At 45.0% G+C, this 21,141-nt stretch overlaps 1 protein-coding gene across 11 annotated transcripts in view; it reads right to left on the minus strand.

The window, feature by feature from the left end:
• Nucleotides 1–21,141, minus strand: part of golga4 (golgin A4) — a 54,764-nt gene that overhangs the window by 16,301 nt on the left and 17,322 nt on the right. For 3 of the 11 annotated variants that reach the window (XM_090212951.1, XM_021576396.3, XM_090212955.1), the window contains 14 exons: nt 17,547–17,615; nt 16,848–17,195; nt 15,536–15,583; nt 15,351–15,407; nt 13,920–14,018; nt 13,516–13,645; nt 12,253–12,443; nt 7,984–8,067; nt 5,878–6,025; nt 5,618–5,796; nt 5,041–5,139; nt 4,654–4,809; nt 442–4,451; nt 90–211 (listed from right to left, as the gene is read on the minus strand). In XM_090212951.1, coding sequence (XP_090069077.1) covers nt 90–211; nt 442–4,451; nt 4,654–4,809; nt 5,041–5,139; nt 5,618–5,796; nt 5,878–6,025; nt 7,984–8,067; nt 12,253–12,443; nt 13,516–13,645; nt 13,920–14,018; nt 15,351–15,407; nt 15,536–15,583; nt 16,848–17,195; nt 17,547–17,615 — 5,740 coding nt within the window. Of the gene's footprint in view, nt 1–35; nt 212–441; nt 4,452–4,653; nt 4,810–5,040; nt 5,140–5,617; nt 5,797–5,877; nt 6,026–7,983; nt 8,068–12,252; nt 12,444–13,515; nt 13,646–13,919; nt 14,019–15,350; nt 15,408–15,535; nt 15,584–16,847; nt 17,196–17,546; nt 17,616–21,141 lie in introns of all 11 variants that reach the window. The other 8 variants (XM_021576397.3, XM_021576394.3, XM_021576398.3 and 5 more) reach the window with 3 other exon arrangements.

Below are 21,141 nucleotides of genomic sequence, written 5' to 3' on the forward strand. Positions count from 1 at the left end.
CTTTCTAAATATTTTTTAAGTTTCAATGGTAATACCTGCAAGTGTCTTATCATGCAATGGCTTGTCAGAAAACTCTGATTCCCTCTCACCAATGGTCTCCTTCAGTGCAGCAGTCATCTCCTGTTCTTTCAAAGCCATCTGTGTGTTGAACTCCCTCATCAGCTGCTTCAGGGACGAGTTCTGCTTCATCTCCAGATCCTCGAGCTCAAGCCTGTTCAATGGGGAGAAAATGTCAAATACAGTATGGATAGAGAAAGAAAAAACAGGAAGTACCAAAAAGGATGAATAGAAATGGCAATGAAAGCATTTATTTTCTGACCTCAACTGACTACTTTAAATCACTAACTCTAAAACACTTGTGACTGCTGATGTAAAAAGGGCTTTATAAATAATTGTGTTTGTTTGTTTGATTGACTGCACTAACCATTTGGTCAAACTTACTTGAGCTTCTTCTCGTTCTCTTGGGCCAACTCTTTCTTCACATACTCCAGATCCTGCTTGTGCTCCCTCCTCAGGGAACGCAAGTCTTTCTGTAGATTCTGCTTCTCCTGCGCTGCCTCTGCCAGCTTATTCTGCAGGGACGACAGAGATTCAGCATCCCCATATTCCTGCGTCAGAGAGTGGTTCTCCGTCTCTTTGCCTGCTGTGAGACTCTTGGTTTGCTCTGCAGTGCAATGCTCCACGACCTCCACTGCATTCATACCCTGTTTTTCTAAGCTAGCCAATTCTGTCTTTTGCTGTTCGATCAGTGCAGTCTTCTCAAGCAGATCATCCTTCAGGCAGCTTATTTCAGCCAGAAAGTTTACTTTTTCCACCTCCACTTCCTTAAGCTTAATCTTCATCTCCTCAAGCCTTGAGAGGGTCTCATTTGCTTTGGTCTCTTCCTGGTTCAAAATATCTCCCTGAAGTGACAATAGCTTTTCCTCGTACATGTTCTTCAAACTCTCCAATAAGCTCTCTTTCTCAAGTCTCTCGACGTTCTGTACTTGCTCAATATGTTTTTCTTGTTCTTCCTTCAGCTTGGCTAGGGCTTCCTCCTGGTTTGAAATGTCTTTCTGAAGTAATGATAGCTTTTCCTCGTAAATGTCCTTCAAACTCTGTAAAGAGCTCTCTTTTTCCAGTCTTTCATCACTACGCACTTGCTCAATGCGTTTCTCCTGCTCTTCCGTCATCTTGGCCATAGCTTCCTCAAGGTAATTTTCTTTCTCCTCCAGGGTTTCCACCTGCTGCTTCTTTCTCGCTTCATCGATCTTGGCCTCTTCCAACTGTGTTTGAAGGTCGTTCATTGTCTTTTCCTTCTCCTCAAGTTGTGAGGTCAACTGTTTCCGAATCTGGCTGATTTTCTGCTCAGCTTTCTTCTTCAGCTCGGTCACTTTCCCAGCATTGTCTTTTGACAACCTCTCTTCAGCCACCTTCAGACTCTCCTCTTTGCTCTTGAGAATCTCAGCCTTCGTCTTCTCAACGGCTTCCCTTTGCCACTCCAGCTCTTGTTTCAAAGTTTGGTTCTCTCTCTCCAGGGACTGCAGTTTCTCATCTGTAGCCTGGACTAGATTTACATTCTGGGTTCTGAACTGCTCCTGGGTCTGTTGTAGATGCTCTGTGAGCTCTCGCTTCTCACTCTCTCTGATAATCTGCTGCTGCTTCAGGTCAGCAGTTAGCTGCTCACTCTCTTTCGTCCTGAGGACCAACTGCTCCTCCAGCTCACTGAGCCGGCTGTTGCAGCTCTCCACTTCCAAAGAAAGGGCACTGACTTTCTGCTCCTTTTCACTCAAGGCTTGGTCCATCTCCGACTTGCTGACGGACTGATTGTCAATGCTGGCCGTTAGCCTCTGTAAGGCCTCGTTCTTCTCAGAGATCTGTTTCTCCATATCCTCAAGTCTGGTCTGTAGAGACTTAACAGTATTGTGGTTCTGAGAGAACTTGGACTCTGCTTTCGTCTTGAACTCAGTGAGGTTGTTCCTGAGGGTGTCGGCTTGCTCCACTGCAGATTTCTTCTCTTTCTCTAGTCTGTCATTGATCTCCTCCATTTGGCAAACAAGCCTCTGTCTCTCCTCCTTGTGCTGCTGATCAAGCAGTGATATGGCTTCATCCTTCCTCATATGGCTACCTGATAACTGGGTCTTCAAGTCATTTATGATACTCTCCAAGTTGCTGATATGCACAACGTTTGATTTGACATTCTCTGAGATGGTTCGGTTTTCCTCACTGAGCTGTTCGATGCAAATTACTTTTTCTGAGAGAGCTTGAGCGTGATTCTCAGCATCCCTCTGCAGAGACTCCCTCTCAGCAGTTAAGGCTTTGATATCATCTTTGTGTACATTTAGCTGAACAGTCATTTGCTCTAGTGAACTGCATAGGTTCTTATTCTCCTCTGTCCTCTGATGGAGTTGCTCCTCCAAAGAGCGTATCCTGTCAACCTTGGTAAGGATAACGTTTTTAAGATGTGCTACCTTCTTCTGATTACCCAGAACCCTCTCTTTCAACTCTCTCACTCTGCTCTCGACTCGCTCAGAGAGTTCCTTCGTACCACCTTCGATGCTGGCCTCAATTTCCCTGCAGTAACGCATCAGTTCGTTGCTAATCCCAGTGAACTGCTTCTGCAGTTCTTTTTCCTTGACTTCCAATTGAAGAGAATGCTGTTCAAGCCTCCTCTGAACGGCCTCCCCTTCTTCACCCTTAGAAGCCTCAAGAGCTTGAAGCTGCGTCTCGGTGTCTACAAACCTCTCAGACAGAGCCTTGATCGTCTCTCTTGCCTTCTCCTCAGTCTTGCTCACCTGATCCTGGAAGGAGTTCCTCTCATTCAGAGCCGTGTTTAGATTCCTCTCAATCACCTCTACTTGCTCTTTGAACATTGCCTCAGATTGAGATAAACTCTCCATCTTGACTGCCGCTTCCTTAAGCTCGGCTTGCAGTTTCTGCACAGTGGTCTGTCTCATCACCAACTCCTCCTTCATGTTCTTCACTTCCTGCACAACTTGCTCTTTTTCTTCTTTGGTCTTTCCAAGCTGCTGGGTGACCTCCTCCAATTCCTGTACCTTCTCCTGTAGTATTTGTGTGTGTTTCTCCTGTATTTCCTCTTCCTGTTGTTCCAGCTTTCCCTGCCAATGATGCTCAAGATTTTCCTTCTCTTGCTTATGGACTTCACACATCTTCTCTAGTTCTTCCTTGTGGTTGGCCTCAAGCTGGGACATAGCACTGCTCAGGCCTTCTGAACTTGTCTGAGACTCCAGGACTTTCTCTTTACCTTGCTGTTCCTTCTGCAATAGCTCTGACTCCTTCTTTGCCAGCTCCTTTTTTGAAGATTCCTCAAGTTCCTGAAGCTTCTTCTTGAATTTCTCCTGCATCTCTTTGTTCTTTGTTTTAAATTTCTCCATCTTCGCTTCCTGTGATTTCAACTTGGCCTCCATGTCGGTCTTAATGTTTTCTACCTTCTCATGAGCAGCCTTCTGGTCCTCTAGCTGTTTCTTTAGTTGCTTTTCTTCCTCTTGCTTAGTGTTCAGTTCATCAGTGTAAGATGTATCCTGTTCAGAGAGCTGCTTCCTAGCCTGTTGCAACTGCTTCTCTAGCTCTTCAAGCTCCTGTACCTTTTGTTGAAGAGATTCCTCTTTCTGTTGGCATTCACTTCGAGTTGTCACCAGTTTTTGCTCTAAATCTATCAACTGACTCTTGCACTGTGAGAGTTCATCTCTGATCTTACGGAGTTGGGCGTTAGATTTCTCAAGGCCCTTCTTTTCGGATTGGGCCTGCTTTAAACTCTTCCTAAGCTCCTCCAATTCTTTAACCTTGGCATTCCGGTCTTGAAGAACCCTCTCTGATTCTTCATTCAGTCTTTTCTCACAGACAAGGTGAGCCTCAAGCTCCTTCTCTTTCTCCTTCAGCAACAGCATCAACTTGTTGAGTTCTTCTTTTAGCGTCTTTTCCATTCCTCCCAGGGACTGCACATGCTGCAGTTTGATCTCCTCAATATCTACACTGTGCTTGGTCAGCACCTCCTGTAGTCTCTGCTCCAGCTCCTGCCTGGATGACCCACCAGCAGTTTCAACTGCATCCAGTCTCTCCTCGAGAACCTGCTTGCTCCTCAACACCTCCTGGAGCTCAGAGGAAAGGGCTTCCAACTCAGTTTGTTTTACATCCAGCTTCTCCATTGTCTTCTGGTTCATGTCCTCTACATGGGACTGCAACTGGGCCTCTTTCTCCTTCAAGATGGTCTCCACTTCAGTTCTGTGTTTTGCCCTGAACTCCTCCATGGCAGCGTTGTGTTGGGCTAAGGCCTCCTGGTGCAGCTCTACCTTGTGCTTCTCCAGCTCCTCACGGTGCTTCTCCTCTAGTGCAGTCACCTCCTCCTCGTGTTTTCTCCTCAGCTCCTCCATCTGAGTGGAGAGATCATCTGATGACGAAACTGACCCAGGTTGGGAGTACCTTTCCAGAGAGCTCTCCAGTTCCAGAATTCTCTGTAATGAGATGTGTATTTATTGTATGTTTGCCATAGAATCAACCAACAATGTAAAGCTTCTAGATACATTAGACTATATTATTTGCTGTAGAATCAACAATGTGCAGCATATTTGAATAGAGTAGCTAAACAGCAAAATATTCTAATTCCAAATATCAATAATGCATTAGTCTTCATGTATTAACTACCCGAGGACTTACAGTTCTGGTGGTCTCCAGCTCCAGAAGTATTTCCTTAGCATTGGTCTCTGCCTCGGTCTCTATGGCAGCCTTCTGCAGCTCTGCATCTTCCAGGGCAAGGGCAGACTGCTGCTCCAACTCCTTGGCAGCCTGGGCCAGCTCCTCTTGACACCGCTCCTAAACCAAACACATAATTCAAGTTGAAATCTGCCATATGTAACAAATACATTGGATATCTTACTCAGGACTCTCACAATAAAACAGCAATAGAAACAGCAAGACAGTGCCGGAGAAATATTCACATAATATACGTAAACATGTAGCTCAAACAGCTCAAAACTATAGCCGAGTTTGTTTTGCAGTATATGTGTAGAGGACAAAATACAGTATTAAAAGATATTAACTTACCACGGCCTGGTTGACTCGAGCGCTGAGCTCCTGTTCTTTACTGGCCAGTGCTTCACTATGTAGCTTCTCCATCTCTGCCATCTTCTCCTCTGAGGATTTCTACAACACAAATAGCAACACAATATTACACCTTCAAGTGATTGCAATGGATGGGTAAATACAAGTAGTCCTTCGTGGCTCAGTTGGTAAGAGCATGCTGTTGACTATATATGTAGTTATTCAGGGAATTAAGGTCAGAATACAGCGTATCTGTAGACACACCTCCCCCACACCTTTATATCTTAGATCTCCACCCGAACGAATAGCGGGTGAATAGCATGCAATTCTCATGCTTAATTTCAAGTCCAGATTACACACAGAGAGAAAAGTGCATAAAAAGGGAATTATGTTTCATTTATGTGCGCTTAACTCTGTTCGTAATCGGCCCCTTAGTAAATTTACAGGGATTGAAATGGAATTGCCGCCAACCCTGGTCTTGGTACTGGGTGAGTAGTGATTGTGTACTACTGCATGAGTACTGCATGAGTACTGAGTGAATTTTTCATTAGTATTTTGATGTACAGTAGATGCCCCTCACCTTCATGATGGTTACCACCTCCTGCTTGACCCTGGTGAGCTCCTGCTGCAGACTCCTCCTCTCCTCTTCCCCGGCCTGTACTACCTCCTTCACCTGTTCCTCCAGCTGGAGTTGCAGCAGCCTCCGTGCCTCCTCAGCCCTCTGGGCCATGGCCAGAGCCTTCTCTAGCTCCTCAAACCCTGGGGGAAGGTGCAAACACACATCGTTGGTTAGATATTGTACAACTTACCCATTGCTAGAGGAAGAAGAGATCCACTGACCTGCTTTCTCAGACTTCTCTTTCTGCTCCTGCAGTTCCTCTCTCTGGGCGGCGGCCATCTTGCTTCTGGAGCGGAGCTGGGCGATCTCCTCCTCCTTCATCTCCAGAGTCTCATGCATCTGACGCTTTGTCTCTGCTATGACCATGCCCTGAAGGTACAGCCATGATTGGATTGCATTTTATTTTACTTTCAGAATAAAATAATACATGCTGATATGTGTATGTGATCCCAGAGGATAGCACATTAATGAACACACTTACACTACATGTCCAAAAGTATGTGGACACCTGCCTGTCGAACACCTCATTCCAAATGAGTTGGAGTTGGTCCCCCATTTGCTGCTATAACAGCCTCCACACTTCTAGGAAGGCTTTCCACTAGATGTTGGGACATTGCTGTGGGGATTTGCTTCCATTCAGCCACAAGACCATTAGTGATGTCAGGCACTGATATTGGGTGATTAGGTCTGGCTCGCAGTCGGCCAGACCTCTCAAAAGTGTTCGATGGAGTTGAGGTCAGGGCTCTGTGCAGGCAAGTTAAGTTCTTCAACACTGATTTCAACAAACCATTTCTGTATGGACCTCGCATTGGTCACGTGAGCATTCTAATGCTGAAACTGGAAAGGGCATTCCCCAAACTGTTGCCACAAAGTTGGAAGCACAGAATCATCTAGAATGACATTGTACTGTATGCTGTAGCATAAGATTTCCCTTCACTGGAACTAAGGGACCAAGTACAAACCATGAAAAACAGCCCCAGACCATTATTCCTCCTCCACCAAACTTTACAGTTGGCACTACCCATTTCCACAGCTCCAGAGTCCAATGGCGGCAAGCTATACATCACTAAAGCCGACGCTTGGCATTGCAAATGGTGATCTTAGGCTTGTGTGAGGCTGCTCGGCCATGGAAACCCATTTCACGAAGCTCCCGACGAACAGTTCGTGTTGACGTTGCTTCCAGAGGCAGTTTGGAACTCGGTAGTGAGTGTTGCAACTGAGGACAGACAATTTTTACGCACCACGCACTTCAGCACTCGGTGATCCCCTTCTGTGAGCTTCTGTGGCCTACCACTTGTTGTTGCTCCTAGACGTTCCCACTTCACATTAACAGCCCTTACCGTTGACCGAGGAAGCTCTAGCAGGGCAGAAATTTGACGAACTGACTTGTTGGAAAGGTGGCATCCTATGACAGTGCCACGATGAATGTCAATGAGCTCTTCAGTAAGGACATTCTACTGCCAATGTTTGTCTATGGAGATTGCATGGCTGTGTGCTCGATGTTATACACCTGTCAGCAACGGATGTGGCTGAAATAGCAGAATCAACTAATTGGAAGGGGTGTCCACATGCTTTTGCTTGCTTGTGTATATATATAATATATATATACATATATATATTTCCAAATAGGTCCTCAATTAAAAAAAATGTATCTGCACTGTTATGATTGTCTCCTATGTAGCATGTCTTAATCAAACCCAAGGCCCCTAAATTGTTTCCAACAATTATGCTGTGCCTCTAACCCTAACCCATATTCATCGTGACCTCACAAGTCACAGTCTCCACACACACACACACACACACACACACACACACACACAAACCTCTTGCAGAGCCAGAGGATAATGGTCAAGCGCAACAATCATGGATAGAGTGTTTATGTCATCTCTGCACTCAGGGGTATAGCACAAACATGTCTATATTTCACACATTCACACTAAGCAGGAGTGCGGAAGACATTTTAGGGGCACTCAACATTAGGGCCAGAATGGTGGAGGCTGGTGGAAGAAGGGAGCAATCGATGAATGGGGTAATTGTAATGGCTGGAATGAAAGGTATACAACACTTCAAACACCGGGTATCCATGTGTTGTTTTAGGATTCCATTCTTGCCAATACGATGAGCCTGATTTGAAGTGTCACCAGCCTCCACTGACTCAGAAGCTTAAAAGGGAGCTTCAATCAAGATATATGACCAACCTTAAAAAGGAAAGTTAACTGAAGTTTCAGCTTATTACCTATGGTGATGTTGTTTTATTCAAATAGTTTTTAAGTTCGTGAGCAAGGTCCAGAATCTCCTGGCTAGCATTAGAAGCCCTCTTCACTCACCTTGTCCTGCTCCAGCTGTTCAATAAGGTTCTTAGCATCACGCAGCTGGGTGATGAGCTTGGTCTTCTCTGTGGTGTGCAGGTCCTGTAGTTCAGACAAGACAAACGGAAGGAAATATTTTAAAAATGGGTTAATGTGCAAGGTATCAAAGCAACAGTGAAGGCACCTGAGAACAGACAGACGGAAGGAGAGATCAGATAATATATATATTGAAGGTTGAAGATGCTCTTTGGGTAAGGATAAATGGACCATCTTTGAAAGTAAAAGATGGATTAATCTGCAAGTTATCAAAAGGAACAGGAGCACCGCTGTAGTAAAGGAACAGGAGCACCGCTGTAGTAAAGGAACAGGAGCACCGCTGTAGTAAAGGAACAGGAGCACCGCTCTAGTAAAGGAACAGGAGCACCGCTGTAGTAAAGGAACAGGAGCACCGCTGTAGTAAAGGAACAGGAGCACCGCTGTAGTAAAGGAACAGGAGCACCGCTCTAGTAAAGGAACAGGAGCACCGCTCTAGTAAAGGAACAGGAGCACCGCTGTAGTAAAGGAACAGGAGCACCGCTGTAGTAAAGGAACAGGAGCACCGCTCTAGTAAAGGAACAGGAGCACCGCTGTAGTAAAGGAACAGGAGCACCGCTGTAGTAAAGGAACAGGAGCACCGCTGTAGTAAAGGAACAGGAGCACCGCTGTAGTAAAGGAACAGGAGCACCGCTGTAGTAAAGGAACAGGAGCACCGCTGTAGTAAATGAACAGGAGCACCGCTGTAGTAAAGGAACAGGAGCACCGCTGTAGTAAAGGAACAGGAGCACCGCTGTAGTAAAGGAACAGGAGCACCGCTCTAGTAAAGGAACAGGAGCACCGCTCTAGTAAAGGAACAGGAGCACCGCTGTAGTAAAGGAACAGGAGCACCGCTGTAGTAAAGGAACAGGAGCACCGCTGTAGTAAAGGAACAGGAGCACCGCTCTAGTAAAGGAACAGGAGCACCGCTCTAGTAAAGGAACAGGAGCACCGCTGTAGTAAATGAACAGGAGCACCGCTGTAGTAAAGGAACAGGAGCACCGCTCTAGTAAAGGAACAGGAGCACCGCTGTAGTAAAGGAACAGGAGCACCGCTGTAGTAAAGGAACAGGAGCACCGCTGTAGTAAAGGAACAGGAGCACCGCTCTAGTAAAGGAACAGGAGCACCGCTGTAGTAAAGGAACAGGAGCACCGCTGTAGTAAAGGAACAGGAGCACCGCTGTAGTAAAGGAACAGGAGCACCGCTGTAGTAAAGGAACAGGAGCACCGCTCTAGTAAAGGAACAGGAGCACCGCTGTAGTAAAGGAACAGGAGCACCGCTGTAGTAAAGGAACAGGAGCACCGCTCTAGTAAAGGAACAGGAGCACCGCTGTAGTAAAGGAACAGGAGCACCGCTGTAGTAAAGGAACAGGAGCACCGCTCTAGTAAAGGAACAGGAGCACCGCTCTAGTAAAGGAACAGGAGCACCGCTCTAGTAAAGGAACAGGAGCACCGCTCTAGTAAAGGAACAGGAGCACCGCTCTAGTAAAGGAACAGGAGCACCGCTCTAGTAAAGGAACAGGAGCACCGCTCTAGTAAAGGAACAGGAGCACCGCTGTAGTAAAGGAACAGGAGCACCGCTGTAGTAAATGAACAGGAGCACCGCTGTAGTAAAGGAACAGGAGCACCGCTGTAGTAAATGAACAGGAGCACCGCTGTAGTAAAGAAACAGGAGCACCGCTCTAGTAAAGGAACAGGAGCACCGCTGTAGTAAAGGAACAGGAGCACCGCTGTAGTAAAGGAACAGGAGCACCGCTGTAGTAAAGGAACAGGAGCACCGCTGTAGTAAAGGAACAGGAGCACCGCTGTAGTAAAGGAACAGGAGCACCGCTCTAGTAAATGAACAGGAGCACCGCTGTAGTAAAGGAACAGGAGCACCGCTCTAGTAAAGGAACAGGTGCACCGCTGTAGTAAAGGAACAGGAGCACCGCTGTAGTAAAGGAACAGGAGCACCGCTGTAGTAAAGGAACAGGAGCACCGCTCTAGTAAAGGAACAGGAGTACCGCTCTAGTAAAGGAAAAGGAGCACCGCTCTAGTAAAGGAACAGGAGCACCGCTGTAGTAAATGAACAGGAGCACCGCTGTAGTAAAGGAACAGGAGCACCGCTGTAGTAAAGGAACAGGAGCACCGCTGTAGTAAAGGAACAGGAGCACCGCTGTAGTAAAGGAACAGGAGCACCGCTGTAGTAAAGGAACAGGAGCACCGCTGTAGTAAAGGAACAGGAGCACCGCTGTAGTAAAGGAACAGGAGCACCGCTGTAGTAAAGGAACAGGAGCACCGCTCTAGTAAAGGAACAGGAGCACCGCTCTAGTAAAGGAACAGGAGCACCGCTGTAGTAAAGGAACAGGAGCACCGCTCTAGTAAAGGAACAGGAGCACCGCTCTAGTAAAGGAACAGGAGCACCGCTCTAGTAAAGGAACAGGAGCACCGCTGTAGTAAAGGAACAGGAGCACCGCTCTAGTAAAGGAACAGGAGCACCGCTCTAGTAAAGGAAAAGGAGCACCGCTCTAGTAAAGGAACAGGAGCACCGCTCTAGTAAAGGAAAAGGAGCACCGCTCTAGTAAAGGAACAGGAGCACCGCTGTAGTAAAGGAACAGGAGCACCGCTCTAGTAAAGGAACAGGAGCACCGCTCTAGTAAAGGAAAAGGAGCACCGCTCTAGTAAAGGAACAGGAGCACCGCTGTAGTAAAGGAACAGGAGCACCGCTGTAGTAAAGGAACAGGAGCACCGCTGTAGTAAAGGAACAGGAGCACCGCTGTAGTAAAGGAACAGGAGCACCGCTGTAGTAAAGGAACAGGAGCACCGCTCTAGTAAAGGAACAGGAGCACCGCTGTAGTAAATGAACAATGAATACAGCACAAACAGCTCTCAGAACAGGCTACTTTCCTGGTTAGAAAAAAGTTAAATAAAACAAGGAAGTATCAAGCCAGGTTGCAAAATGTTTCTGCATGGCAGGCAGTCTCCCTACACCACCCATGAGGCCAGGCCACCACAGCCACAAGGCGGTTGTCAACAGAGGCCAACTAAACCAACACATAGACCAGGTTAGGTTAGCAGCAGTGGTCTATAGTGTAGCTAGCATGTCACTATGAAACTACTGTGTGAGAACATACAATAAGGTAAATAAACATTTAACGCAAATACGAAACAGACCACAACGCCATATAAATACCAGATTCCAAAGGTGAAATGATGGCCTGAGAGACAGATGCTGTCTGTTTTACAGGGTGTGGGGTGTGTGTGGATGAGCAAGCCCCTCCATGCAAGTTAGGAGAGCTGAGCGCCTGTTAACCTCTGGCTCTTTCTGTCACAGGAACAGTCCTGTTCTCAGACACTGGCCAGGTTCAACACACACACACACACACAGTAACTCCACCCAAACACACAGATACCTCTGTACCTCACGCACACACATACACATTCTGCAACTCCACACACACACACACCTCTGCCCATCACACTTAGATGCAGAGCTATTGTCTGTTATCACAGGCCTGTTCTGACACCCAGCATCACTCTCAGCCGCTAGTGAAAACGACAGACACCACAGCCAAACTAAACTATGTACATATTATTCCACCAAAGAACAATGTTGTGCTATTAAACAGAATAAATGTCAAAGTTAGCTAGATGACATGACCTTGGTCAGCCCCTGGGATGAGTCGTAAATAGCACCCTATTCCCTACATATGGCACCCATTTCCATACATTGTGTACTTTGGAGCTCTGTCTCGTTATGAGGGCCTTGTGTGTGTGTCATAGAAATAGATAGTGAAGCCACAGACCAGGCACATGATCACTAAACCATCAAGACTCCATTGGATGATTTATAAAACAGTGTTGTGAAACATGGTGTTACTGTTCACACCATAGTGTTGACTTCTGTGGTTCAGAGTTCAGACACTCACTCTTCAGTCCCATATAATGAACTCCTTTCAAAACTACAGTGTACTAAGTACAGGCTGCCATATGTGGAAAATGGTCTTCTAAAATGTGTATTCCAGAGTGAAGGGTAAGCTATCTTTCCAGAAAAGTTGATTAGAAGAGCCATGTGACGGTTTCTAAACAAAAATGTCTAATTGTAACGGCCGGAATGGAATATTGATAATTTATGATTACGTGTTTCATACCGTTCCATTCCAGCCATGGAATACTATCACAATACATCATCTCCATTTCTCCCTCCACCAGCCTCCACTGACATTGGTTAACACACCTTGGTTTTCTCCAACTCTTGCAGTCTCTCCTGCAGCTGCTCCTGTAGAGTGTCATTCTCACTGGTCAGCTGGGCACTGCGCTCCTTGTGTGTCCTGAGCATCTCCTTACACTTCTGGAGCAGATTCTCCTGGCGCGTCACCCTCTTCTGCAGCACCTCCATGCTTTTAGATGGGTCAGTGCCGCCCTCTGCTGTTTGGAAGCGGTAACACAGCTTAGTGGGAAAGGGACTCCCATGGAGAGATACATGTTCTATTACATAGAAATACATACTGTACATATGTTCTAATCCTATCCCTATCCATGGTTTTCACTGGGTCAGCGCTGCCTTCTGCAGTTTAGATGAGGTAACGCGGCTCAGTCAGAAAAAGGGGAGTACTGAGGCGCTAAGGAAATGGGGATAACTAGTCAGTTGTACCATTGAATGCATTCAACTGAAATGTGTCTTCCGCATTTAACCAAAACCCTATCAATAAGAGGATCGGTGTTGTGGTTTTATGTGTTAAAGGGATAGTTCACCTACATTACACATTGGTTTCCTTACCCTGTGAGCAGTCTACGGACAAGGTATGACAGCAATCCCTGCTTTGGTTTAGTGTCCCTGGCACTGTTTCCACATGCTAATGTTTCAGCATTTCGGTGCCATTTAAGTCATGGCACCGATATTTGCATTTGTCACACATCATGTTCAAAACATCTATAAGTCACTTTGTTGAGCTTTACAATCGATTTGAGATACTTTCTGATGATTTTAAACTAAGTTAAATAAAGGTTAAATCAAATAAATAAAACGTGTGTAAAATGCTAATAATCGGTCCCGTGAATTGAATGGGATTTGTGCAACAAACACTAAAACATCTGAATGTTTAAACAGTGCCAGGGAAACTAAATCAAAGCAGGGACTGCTGTCATACCTTGTCTATAGACTGCTTACAGGGTAAGGAAACCAATGTGTCATTTTGTCATTTGGGTGATTAATCCCTTTAAATATACTCAATAAATGTGATAAAAGACAAATGGCTCTAAACATTTCAACATTACATTACTCAGACCTGGGTCAAAATAGTATTTGAAATCCAAACACTAAGTTTTTGGTTGAGCCTGCCTAGAGTGCCAGAAGTGTAGAGGGTTTGCACCTTAGGCACTATTCAATTGGTTACATTGCACCAGACAATACTATTTGAACCCAGGTCTGCTACTGTCCATCTACACATCATCATCTATCAGGGGTGGGAGTCAGCATAGTGTCTGTACTGTATAGTACCTGCGTCTTTGAAGGGGCTCTGTGGGGCAGAGGCGGAGTCTGGAGCATCTTCAGCCTGGAGAGGATGTTCAACCTCAGGGGCCACAGCTCCACCAGGAACCCCCTTCAGATGTTTCTTCATCAGGGCAACCTGGCAGAGGAGGAGGGACCACACAGTCAAAACACAGAGCAACACAGGCTGAAGATCAGATTTTATTCTACAGTCAAGATTATAATGACAGTGTTCAGCAGACACTCATTGAAACACATTTTATTTTATATCAATTGTAGAAATGGTATCATTGTTCTTATACTTTGAGTATGTTGTTGTACAGATCAGTGGGGGCAAATCACAACGTGATTCATTTTACATTGAACAAAAATTTAACAAAATGTGAAAATTGCACTGTATTGTATATAAACACCTGGGTCTGAAGCACAGTAATCATCTGGTCCTTCTCCTCCAGGGCAGCATCAAACTCCTCCTGAAGGTGCTTCTTAGCCTGCTGGTCCATGTGCAACTCCTGGGGAGAAACATTGTCATATAACACATTGCCTTAATACACACAGCTCTTGGTGAGGAATATAGTGTGTTTGTGATCAACTACACTGCAGTCGGACCACTCAGAATGACTGATTTACACCCTACTTCCCCAATAACTACTCACTATGAGACCCAGATTAGTAGTTGCTCACACTGATCGCCTTATTATCACAATCATGAGCCAGTTCCTATACTTCCTACATGCAGGGCACACTGCACACTAACCAACTGCTCCGTCCTCACTTTCCTTGGCTTAGCTAACCTACTGCTCATTCCTCTCTTTCCAAGTCTTAGCTAACCAACTGCTCCGTCCTCTCTTTCCGTGGCTTAGCTAACCAACTGCTCCGTCCTCACTTTCCTTGGCTTAGCTAACCAACTGCTCCGTCCTCACTTTCCTTGGCTTAGCTAACCAACTGCTCCGTCCTCACTTTCCTTGGCTTAGCTAACCAACTGCTCCTTCCTCTCTTTCCAAGTCTCAGCTAACCAACTGCTCCGTCCTCTCTTTCCGTGGCTTAGCTAACCAACTGCTCCGTCCTCTCTTTCCGTGGCTTAGCTAACCAACTGCTCCGTCCTCTCTTTCCGTGGCTTAGCTAACCAACTGCTCCGTCCTCACTTTCCTTGGCTTAGCTAACCAACTGCTCCGTCCTCACTTTCCTTGGCTTAGCTAACCAACTGCTCTTTCCTCTCTTTCCTTGGCTTAGCTAACCAACTGCTCCTTCCTCTCTTTCCAAGTCTTAGCTAACCAACTGCTCCGTCCTCACTTTCCTTGGCTTAGCTAACCAACTGCTCCTTCCTCTCTTTCCTTGGCTTAGCAAACCAACTGCTCCGTCCTCACTTTCCTTGGCTTAGCTAACCAACTGCTCCTTCCTCTCTTTCCCTGGCTTAGCTGACCTACTGCTCATTCCTTGGCTTAGCTACTGTTCCGTCCTCACTTTCCTTGGCTCAGCTAACCTACTGCTCTGTCCTCACTTTCCTTGGCTTAGCTAACCTACTGCTCCTTCCTCACTTTCCTTGGCTTAACTACTGCTACTTCCTCAGTTTGTCTAAGCTGACCTACTGCTCCTTCCTTGGCTTAGCTAACCTACTGGCTCCTTCCTTGGCTTAGCTAACCTACTGCTCTTGACTTCCTTCCTTTGGCTCAGCTCCTGTTTTTTGGGTTAGGACAGAAAGATTTCAGGACTTCCAACCCTAATGCTGTGACTCAGTGGTTGCCTGCATCCTAAAAGCTTTTGAGTTCAGAGAGAGTAACGGGTCATAACAGACAGTACTGGAATTTAACAGAAACAGATGGTGTTCATGGTCATACTCGTACCTCTCTCAACTCCCCTATCCTACGGAGAGCTTTGTCTTGACTCTGACTGAGAATGGCCTGAGGAGAAAAGCAGAAAAGACTACATCAGCATTCAGCGAGTGTGGATGAAAGCGTTCCTCCATCCTCCCAATAGTACAGAGCATCACTATATGTAATCTGGTGTTGAGGTGGTTTATGAAAATCACCTGGGTCTTCTCCTTATCTCTCTGGACTGTTCTGTAGGTAGTGACCAACTGTAGAGAGACAGACACACACAGAGAGAGAAGGAGAATGGTTAGAAAGGTAAATCAAATATAGCTGTACACACAGAGATATACAGTATATCCAGAAAGTATTCAGACCCCTTGACTTCCACATTGTTATATTACAGCCTTATTTTGATAATTGATTAAATAATTCCGCCCCTCAATCTACACACAATACTCCATAGTGACAAAGCAAAAACAGGTTCTTTGAAATTATTGCACACATTTTTTAACACACACTACCGTTCAAAAGTTTTGGGTCACTTATAAATATAATTGTTTTTGAAAGCACATTTTTTGTCCATTAAAATAACATCAAATTGATCAGAAATACGGTGTAGACATTGTTAATGTTGTAAATGACTATTGTAGCTGGAAACGGCTGATTTTTAAAGGAATATCTTCATAGGCCTGTGTTCCAATGGCACGTTGTGTTAGCTAATCCAAGTTTATCATTTTAAAAGGCTAATTGATCATTAGAAAACCCTTTTGCAATTATGTTACCACAGCTGAAAACTGTTGTCCTGATTAAAGAAGCAATAAAACTGTCCTTCTTTAGACTAGTTGAGTATCAGGAGCATCAAAAATTTGTGAGTTCGATTACAGGCTCAAAATAACTTTCTTCTGAAACTCGTCAGTCTATTCTTGTTCTGAGAAATGAAGGCTATTCCATGTGAGAAATTGCCAAGAAACTGAAGATCTCGTACAACGCTGTTTAATCAATGGAAACAGCATGCATCGGAGATCAATTTCGAGTCTCATAGCAAAGGGTCTGAACACTTATGCAAGTAAGGTATTTCTGCGTTTTATTTTTAATACATTTGCAAACATTTCTAAAAGCCTGTTTTCGCTTTGTCATGATAGGGTAGTGTGTAGATCGATGAGGATTTTTATTTTTTATTTCATCCATTTTGGAATAAGGCATGTAACAAAATGTGTAAAAAGTCAAATGATCTGAATACTTTCCGAAGGCACTGTATGCATAGCAGGCCAACTCCCTACTCTGGTCATCTGAATTTGAGACCAACTGGATGAGCAAGAGAAGACTGATCATAGTGACTTGTACATCCCATAGAGGTGTATTGTAGACATACAGCAGGCCACCTCCCTGTTTTAGCCGTTCGGAATGACTTGCTGAACTGGTAATTACCTGATAATTATTTAGTGATAATTTCTTTTGAGACGGATTTCCACAAGCCTCACTAAAGGATGTACCATGCAGTACCACTGCTGTAGTGTCTCATGACCCCACCTCTGAGTATTTCCCTCTGTAGTTCCCCAGGCTCTTCTCCACCCTGTGTAGCCGATGGATCAGCTGTTCTTTAGACAGGGCCGGCAGGGATTCAGGGCTACCATACGTCTCCTCTGCCTCGCTCTCGATGTCTGATGGAGGGTCGTAGGCTGGGGTGGCAGAGGGGGAGGCCAGGGGCTCATTCTCCCCCAGGGGGGTGAGGGAGTTGAGAGAGGGGCTGCGGTTCAGGCTCTCTTTAGACGGGGAACGGAAGAGGCCCTCGGCCCGGCTGGCACCGCGGAGGAGGAGAGACTCCACAGAGGGGACGCGGAGCTGTAGCTTCTGGGCAAACGACTGGGGCTCTTCTCTCTGTATGAGGATGGACAGGAGAGTGTATTACTTTAAGTTATTCATTTCCAGATGGCAGTCAACTATATTGAACTGAAACACGTGGGAATGTACATAGATAGCTAGAGAAATGTGGGATATGCATGGGTTAAAGATAATCAACTAAACCACTCCTTTTGTTAGGCCTAGACTCGATCCAAATGGCACATTTATCAGAATGCATCTTCCTCTGCAGCTGATTAGGCCTAACTGGCATAGCATCTTAACTTGTATTCTTAGTTGCTTTATTACCTCTTCAGGACACATCAATAACCACATTTAAATGGAAACAGAAAAGCCAGAGAAAGGTGTTAGGAGAATGAGGTAACTTGCCTGAGGAGAAGCCCTCCCATCTCCATTGATGCTTCCTCTAGGTGATCCTGTGGCACTTCTCCTGCCACTCTATAGCAGGAGGCAGGAGAGAGAGGTTAGAACAACCTAGGTCCTGGTTTAACCAGGGCTGGGTCTGTAATGGAACACTATTCCCTATATACTGTAGTGCAATACTTTTGACCACTACTTTTGACTATGGGCCCTGGTGACAAAGTAGTGCACTATATAGGGGCCATAGTGAATAGGGTGCAATTTCAGACGCAGCCCTGGTACCTGGACCTGTTAGTCTTCCATATGTCCCACACCCAGCCATCGTGCACAGTACCGCTACACCTTGATTACTCTGTATAGGATCAAGCAATATTAGCAGAGCCATCTAATATACATGGCTCTGAATATTAGTATTGCTTGGACAGGAGCAATGCAGGGACTTATGGGTACTGTAGTTGGGTACCCTCATGCAAACTTGGATTAAACAGAGGGGTTAAATTACAAGATAGAAGGCATCTCTACTGTACAACATACAGTAACAGAACAGATAGGAGTTAAAATAGAACTACAGCTAGTAGCCATTAAACTACAACTGGTAGCCATTTTTCTACACAGCAGCCATGAGGTCAAAACAAACAGTCAAACTTGATTAGAGGAGCCAGTAGATGAAGAGGTTGAAGGTCAAAGCTTTGGCATTGCTGTGGATCACTGCAGCAGGATGTTATTGTAGGTTAACTAGAACATAGTAAAGACAGGTGTAGTAGTGTTGTTGTGAACATTAGCTGGGTAGCCTGGCTGGTTGGTTATAGAAAAGATCAGAGTTTGGTGCATCAGCCACCAAACAGAAGAAAATGGACTGAAAGAGGGAGGGGTTGCCTGAAATTGTCATCTTCAGTTTTAAAAAGGTTTTTAAATATTTTGCTACAGAACACGACCCAGTTGTTGGCCTACTTGTAAGCTTGTTAACAGTTTCCTCCCCTCCTTTGAGTAACATTGATACTAGATAAGAAAAGCAAGGGGTTTTCTGCAAGTGTGATCTTTAAATCCGACCAGTGATACCAGTCAAGAAGCTGTCTCAGTTACAAAGAAATGTTGAGAGCACACTTACACATGAAACAAACGTATTACAGACAGAGTTATACACCCATTGCAAAGTCTCAAAAATATTAATAAATTATGATTCAACAAATGAAAACCTCTATACAAATGTATTATGGGAGTTTGAGGTTGCAATTTGAGACTGATGAGAAGGGACACATTTCACAATGTGTCTGGTTTGCTGTGAGGCTACAAAGCAGCAGGGTCTGCTTTGACTACAACAAGTCATTTCATTTGACTTTGGATCTGAGTGTGAGTGTTTGTAGGTCAAACCAATGCCCCCTAACCCTGCCTTACAGGCAGACAAAGGGAAGAGCCCCAGAGTGGCTGAGTGAGATGCTCAGAGTAGTGGAAAACAGGCCTGACTTGCTCTCAATCAATGAATTATACATGGCCTAATAATGTCTTGACACAACCCATCCCCACCCCTACAACCCAGACTGTGAAGGCTGCCTACAACTACACCCAAACAGTCATTCCAAGATGCTGTTTAGGTTAGGCTGTGTGTGCAGACAGGGCACACAAAGGAGGAAAACAGTACTGTCACTCTGGATATGAAGACTGGCAGTGGCATCATTAACCAGCAGCCTAGTTTTAGTTGTTGTACACAGTCTGTCAGGCCACTGGGCAAGGCATGATGACTAACCGTACTGACAAAGATGTTGGCAGATCTAAGGGGGCTGGATAGGTATAAGCAGTGTAGTGCTGGAGCAGGATGTACCAGGGCAGGTTTGTAAGGGTTATCTTTAGCAGATGACAACAGTACTGGTATGGTGGTACTGTGTCAGACATGTCAGACAGTCAGTCTAGTGTACCAGCAACATGTGCCATAGTCTCTGTAGTTGTACACAATCTGGCAGGGCATATAAAGGGATATCTAGCCAAACAGAAGGATGTAGGCTGTGTTCCCTACATAGTGCACTATGTATTCCATTTGTTGGGAATAGGGTGCATCCCTGACATTCAGGACACATCGCATTTTCCCCTCTGCAGTTGTACCAAGCCAACAGATGACTAACGATACTGTGTCAACAGACAACTATGCCAGCCTGGCTTGGCTTCCAGACACCAGGTGGTGGAAAGCAGAGCTACACCGGTACTGTGTTTCAAGGTCAGAAGTAGAGGACGTCTGCAGTCTCTGCACTCAAACACAGAAAAAAAACTAGGCTAACAGGAAAGCTGCTCGCCCAGAAAAGGTCTGCAGTCTCTGCACTCAAACACAGTAGACAACTAGGCTAATAGGTTAGCTGCTAGAGGACTCCAAGAGGGCTAAGGACAGGTTAGGATGTCAGTGTGTTAAACTGAACAGCTCTCTGCAGTTATGAGGAACAAGTAGGCTGCGTGTTTATAAAAAGGCACATTTACCATTTACTTTCAAGTTAAATGTTTTGTACAAACACACATGGTCACACACAGACTACATTTATGGGCTAATATTAGGACATGATTCCAACTTAACATTGCTCAAAATAGTAACATATCTCTGAGTCAGTACCTATTATTTAAATAAATAGCCTATCATTTGCAATATCTGTTGATTCCACAGTTATAGTAAAACACATACTATATTATAGTCAGGTGAAGAGTGATGATATTTTGTTAAATGGTCCCGGGCCCTTCCCAATAATGCAGAAAGAAAGAAAATATAGAAAAATAAAACATGTAATAAAAGTAATAGACACAGAATGAGTAAAGGTAACTTGTTAATTCTAGATGAGTGTGGTGACAGCCTAGAGAAGGATTAAGTCCATCTCTAAATGCAGATCATGTGGAAATCCTCCAGACAGACAGATGAGGCTAGCCAGCCCATTGTGCTCTGTTTTTCAACAGCAATCTAGCCTGTAGCCTAGTCTGTCTGTGGGGTCAATTCCATTTCAATTCAGGAAGTCAATTGGAATGTCAACCCCAACCCTGCTGGCTAGCTAAATGTTTCAGGGGGGACAACTTGGTATATTCTAAGAGCATGAGATTGAGACCAATGTATTGTGTGGTATTTTCCAATGGTATTTCAATAGATGAAGTGAGGAGGAATAGGAATGCATTATTCTAGTTCCCCCTGCATTATTCTAGTTCCCAACACCAGCTTGGTTGTTTTGGTCTACAATCTTTTTTAATATAAATATGTCACTCAACACCAATCGGAAGGGTATTGTATTGTTGGATGGGCTGTTTGTTTGACCACTACTAATCAATTATATTGAGAAGAGTAAATATGTATAAAATGAAATAAAGGAAAATCTTTCATGGCTCTAGGAAAAGCTACGCAACTATGCAAGCTAAGTAGAGAAGGTCCGGAGGTGGATCTGACTATAAACTCTCCAAACAGAAGACGTTTGGGGTGAGAAGTGGGAACGAGGAAGGAAATAAACTCTATAGTTAACTATACAGGAGGTTGGTAGGGTTTAAGGGGCAAGCAACTATAAAGGATAACTAAAGACAAAGGGGAATCGGGATAACATCCTTTTCTGTCAATTCAGAGACAACTGAAGGAGAGACTATTGGATAA

Source organism: Oncorhynchus mykiss, chromosome 20 (assembly GCF_057628025.1).
Source record: "Oncorhynchus mykiss isolate SJ-2025 chromosome 20, ASM5762802v1, whole genome shotgun sequence".
Lineage (NCBI taxonomy): Eukaryota > Metazoa > Chordata > Actinopteri > Salmoniformes > Salmonidae > Oncorhynchus > Oncorhynchus mykiss.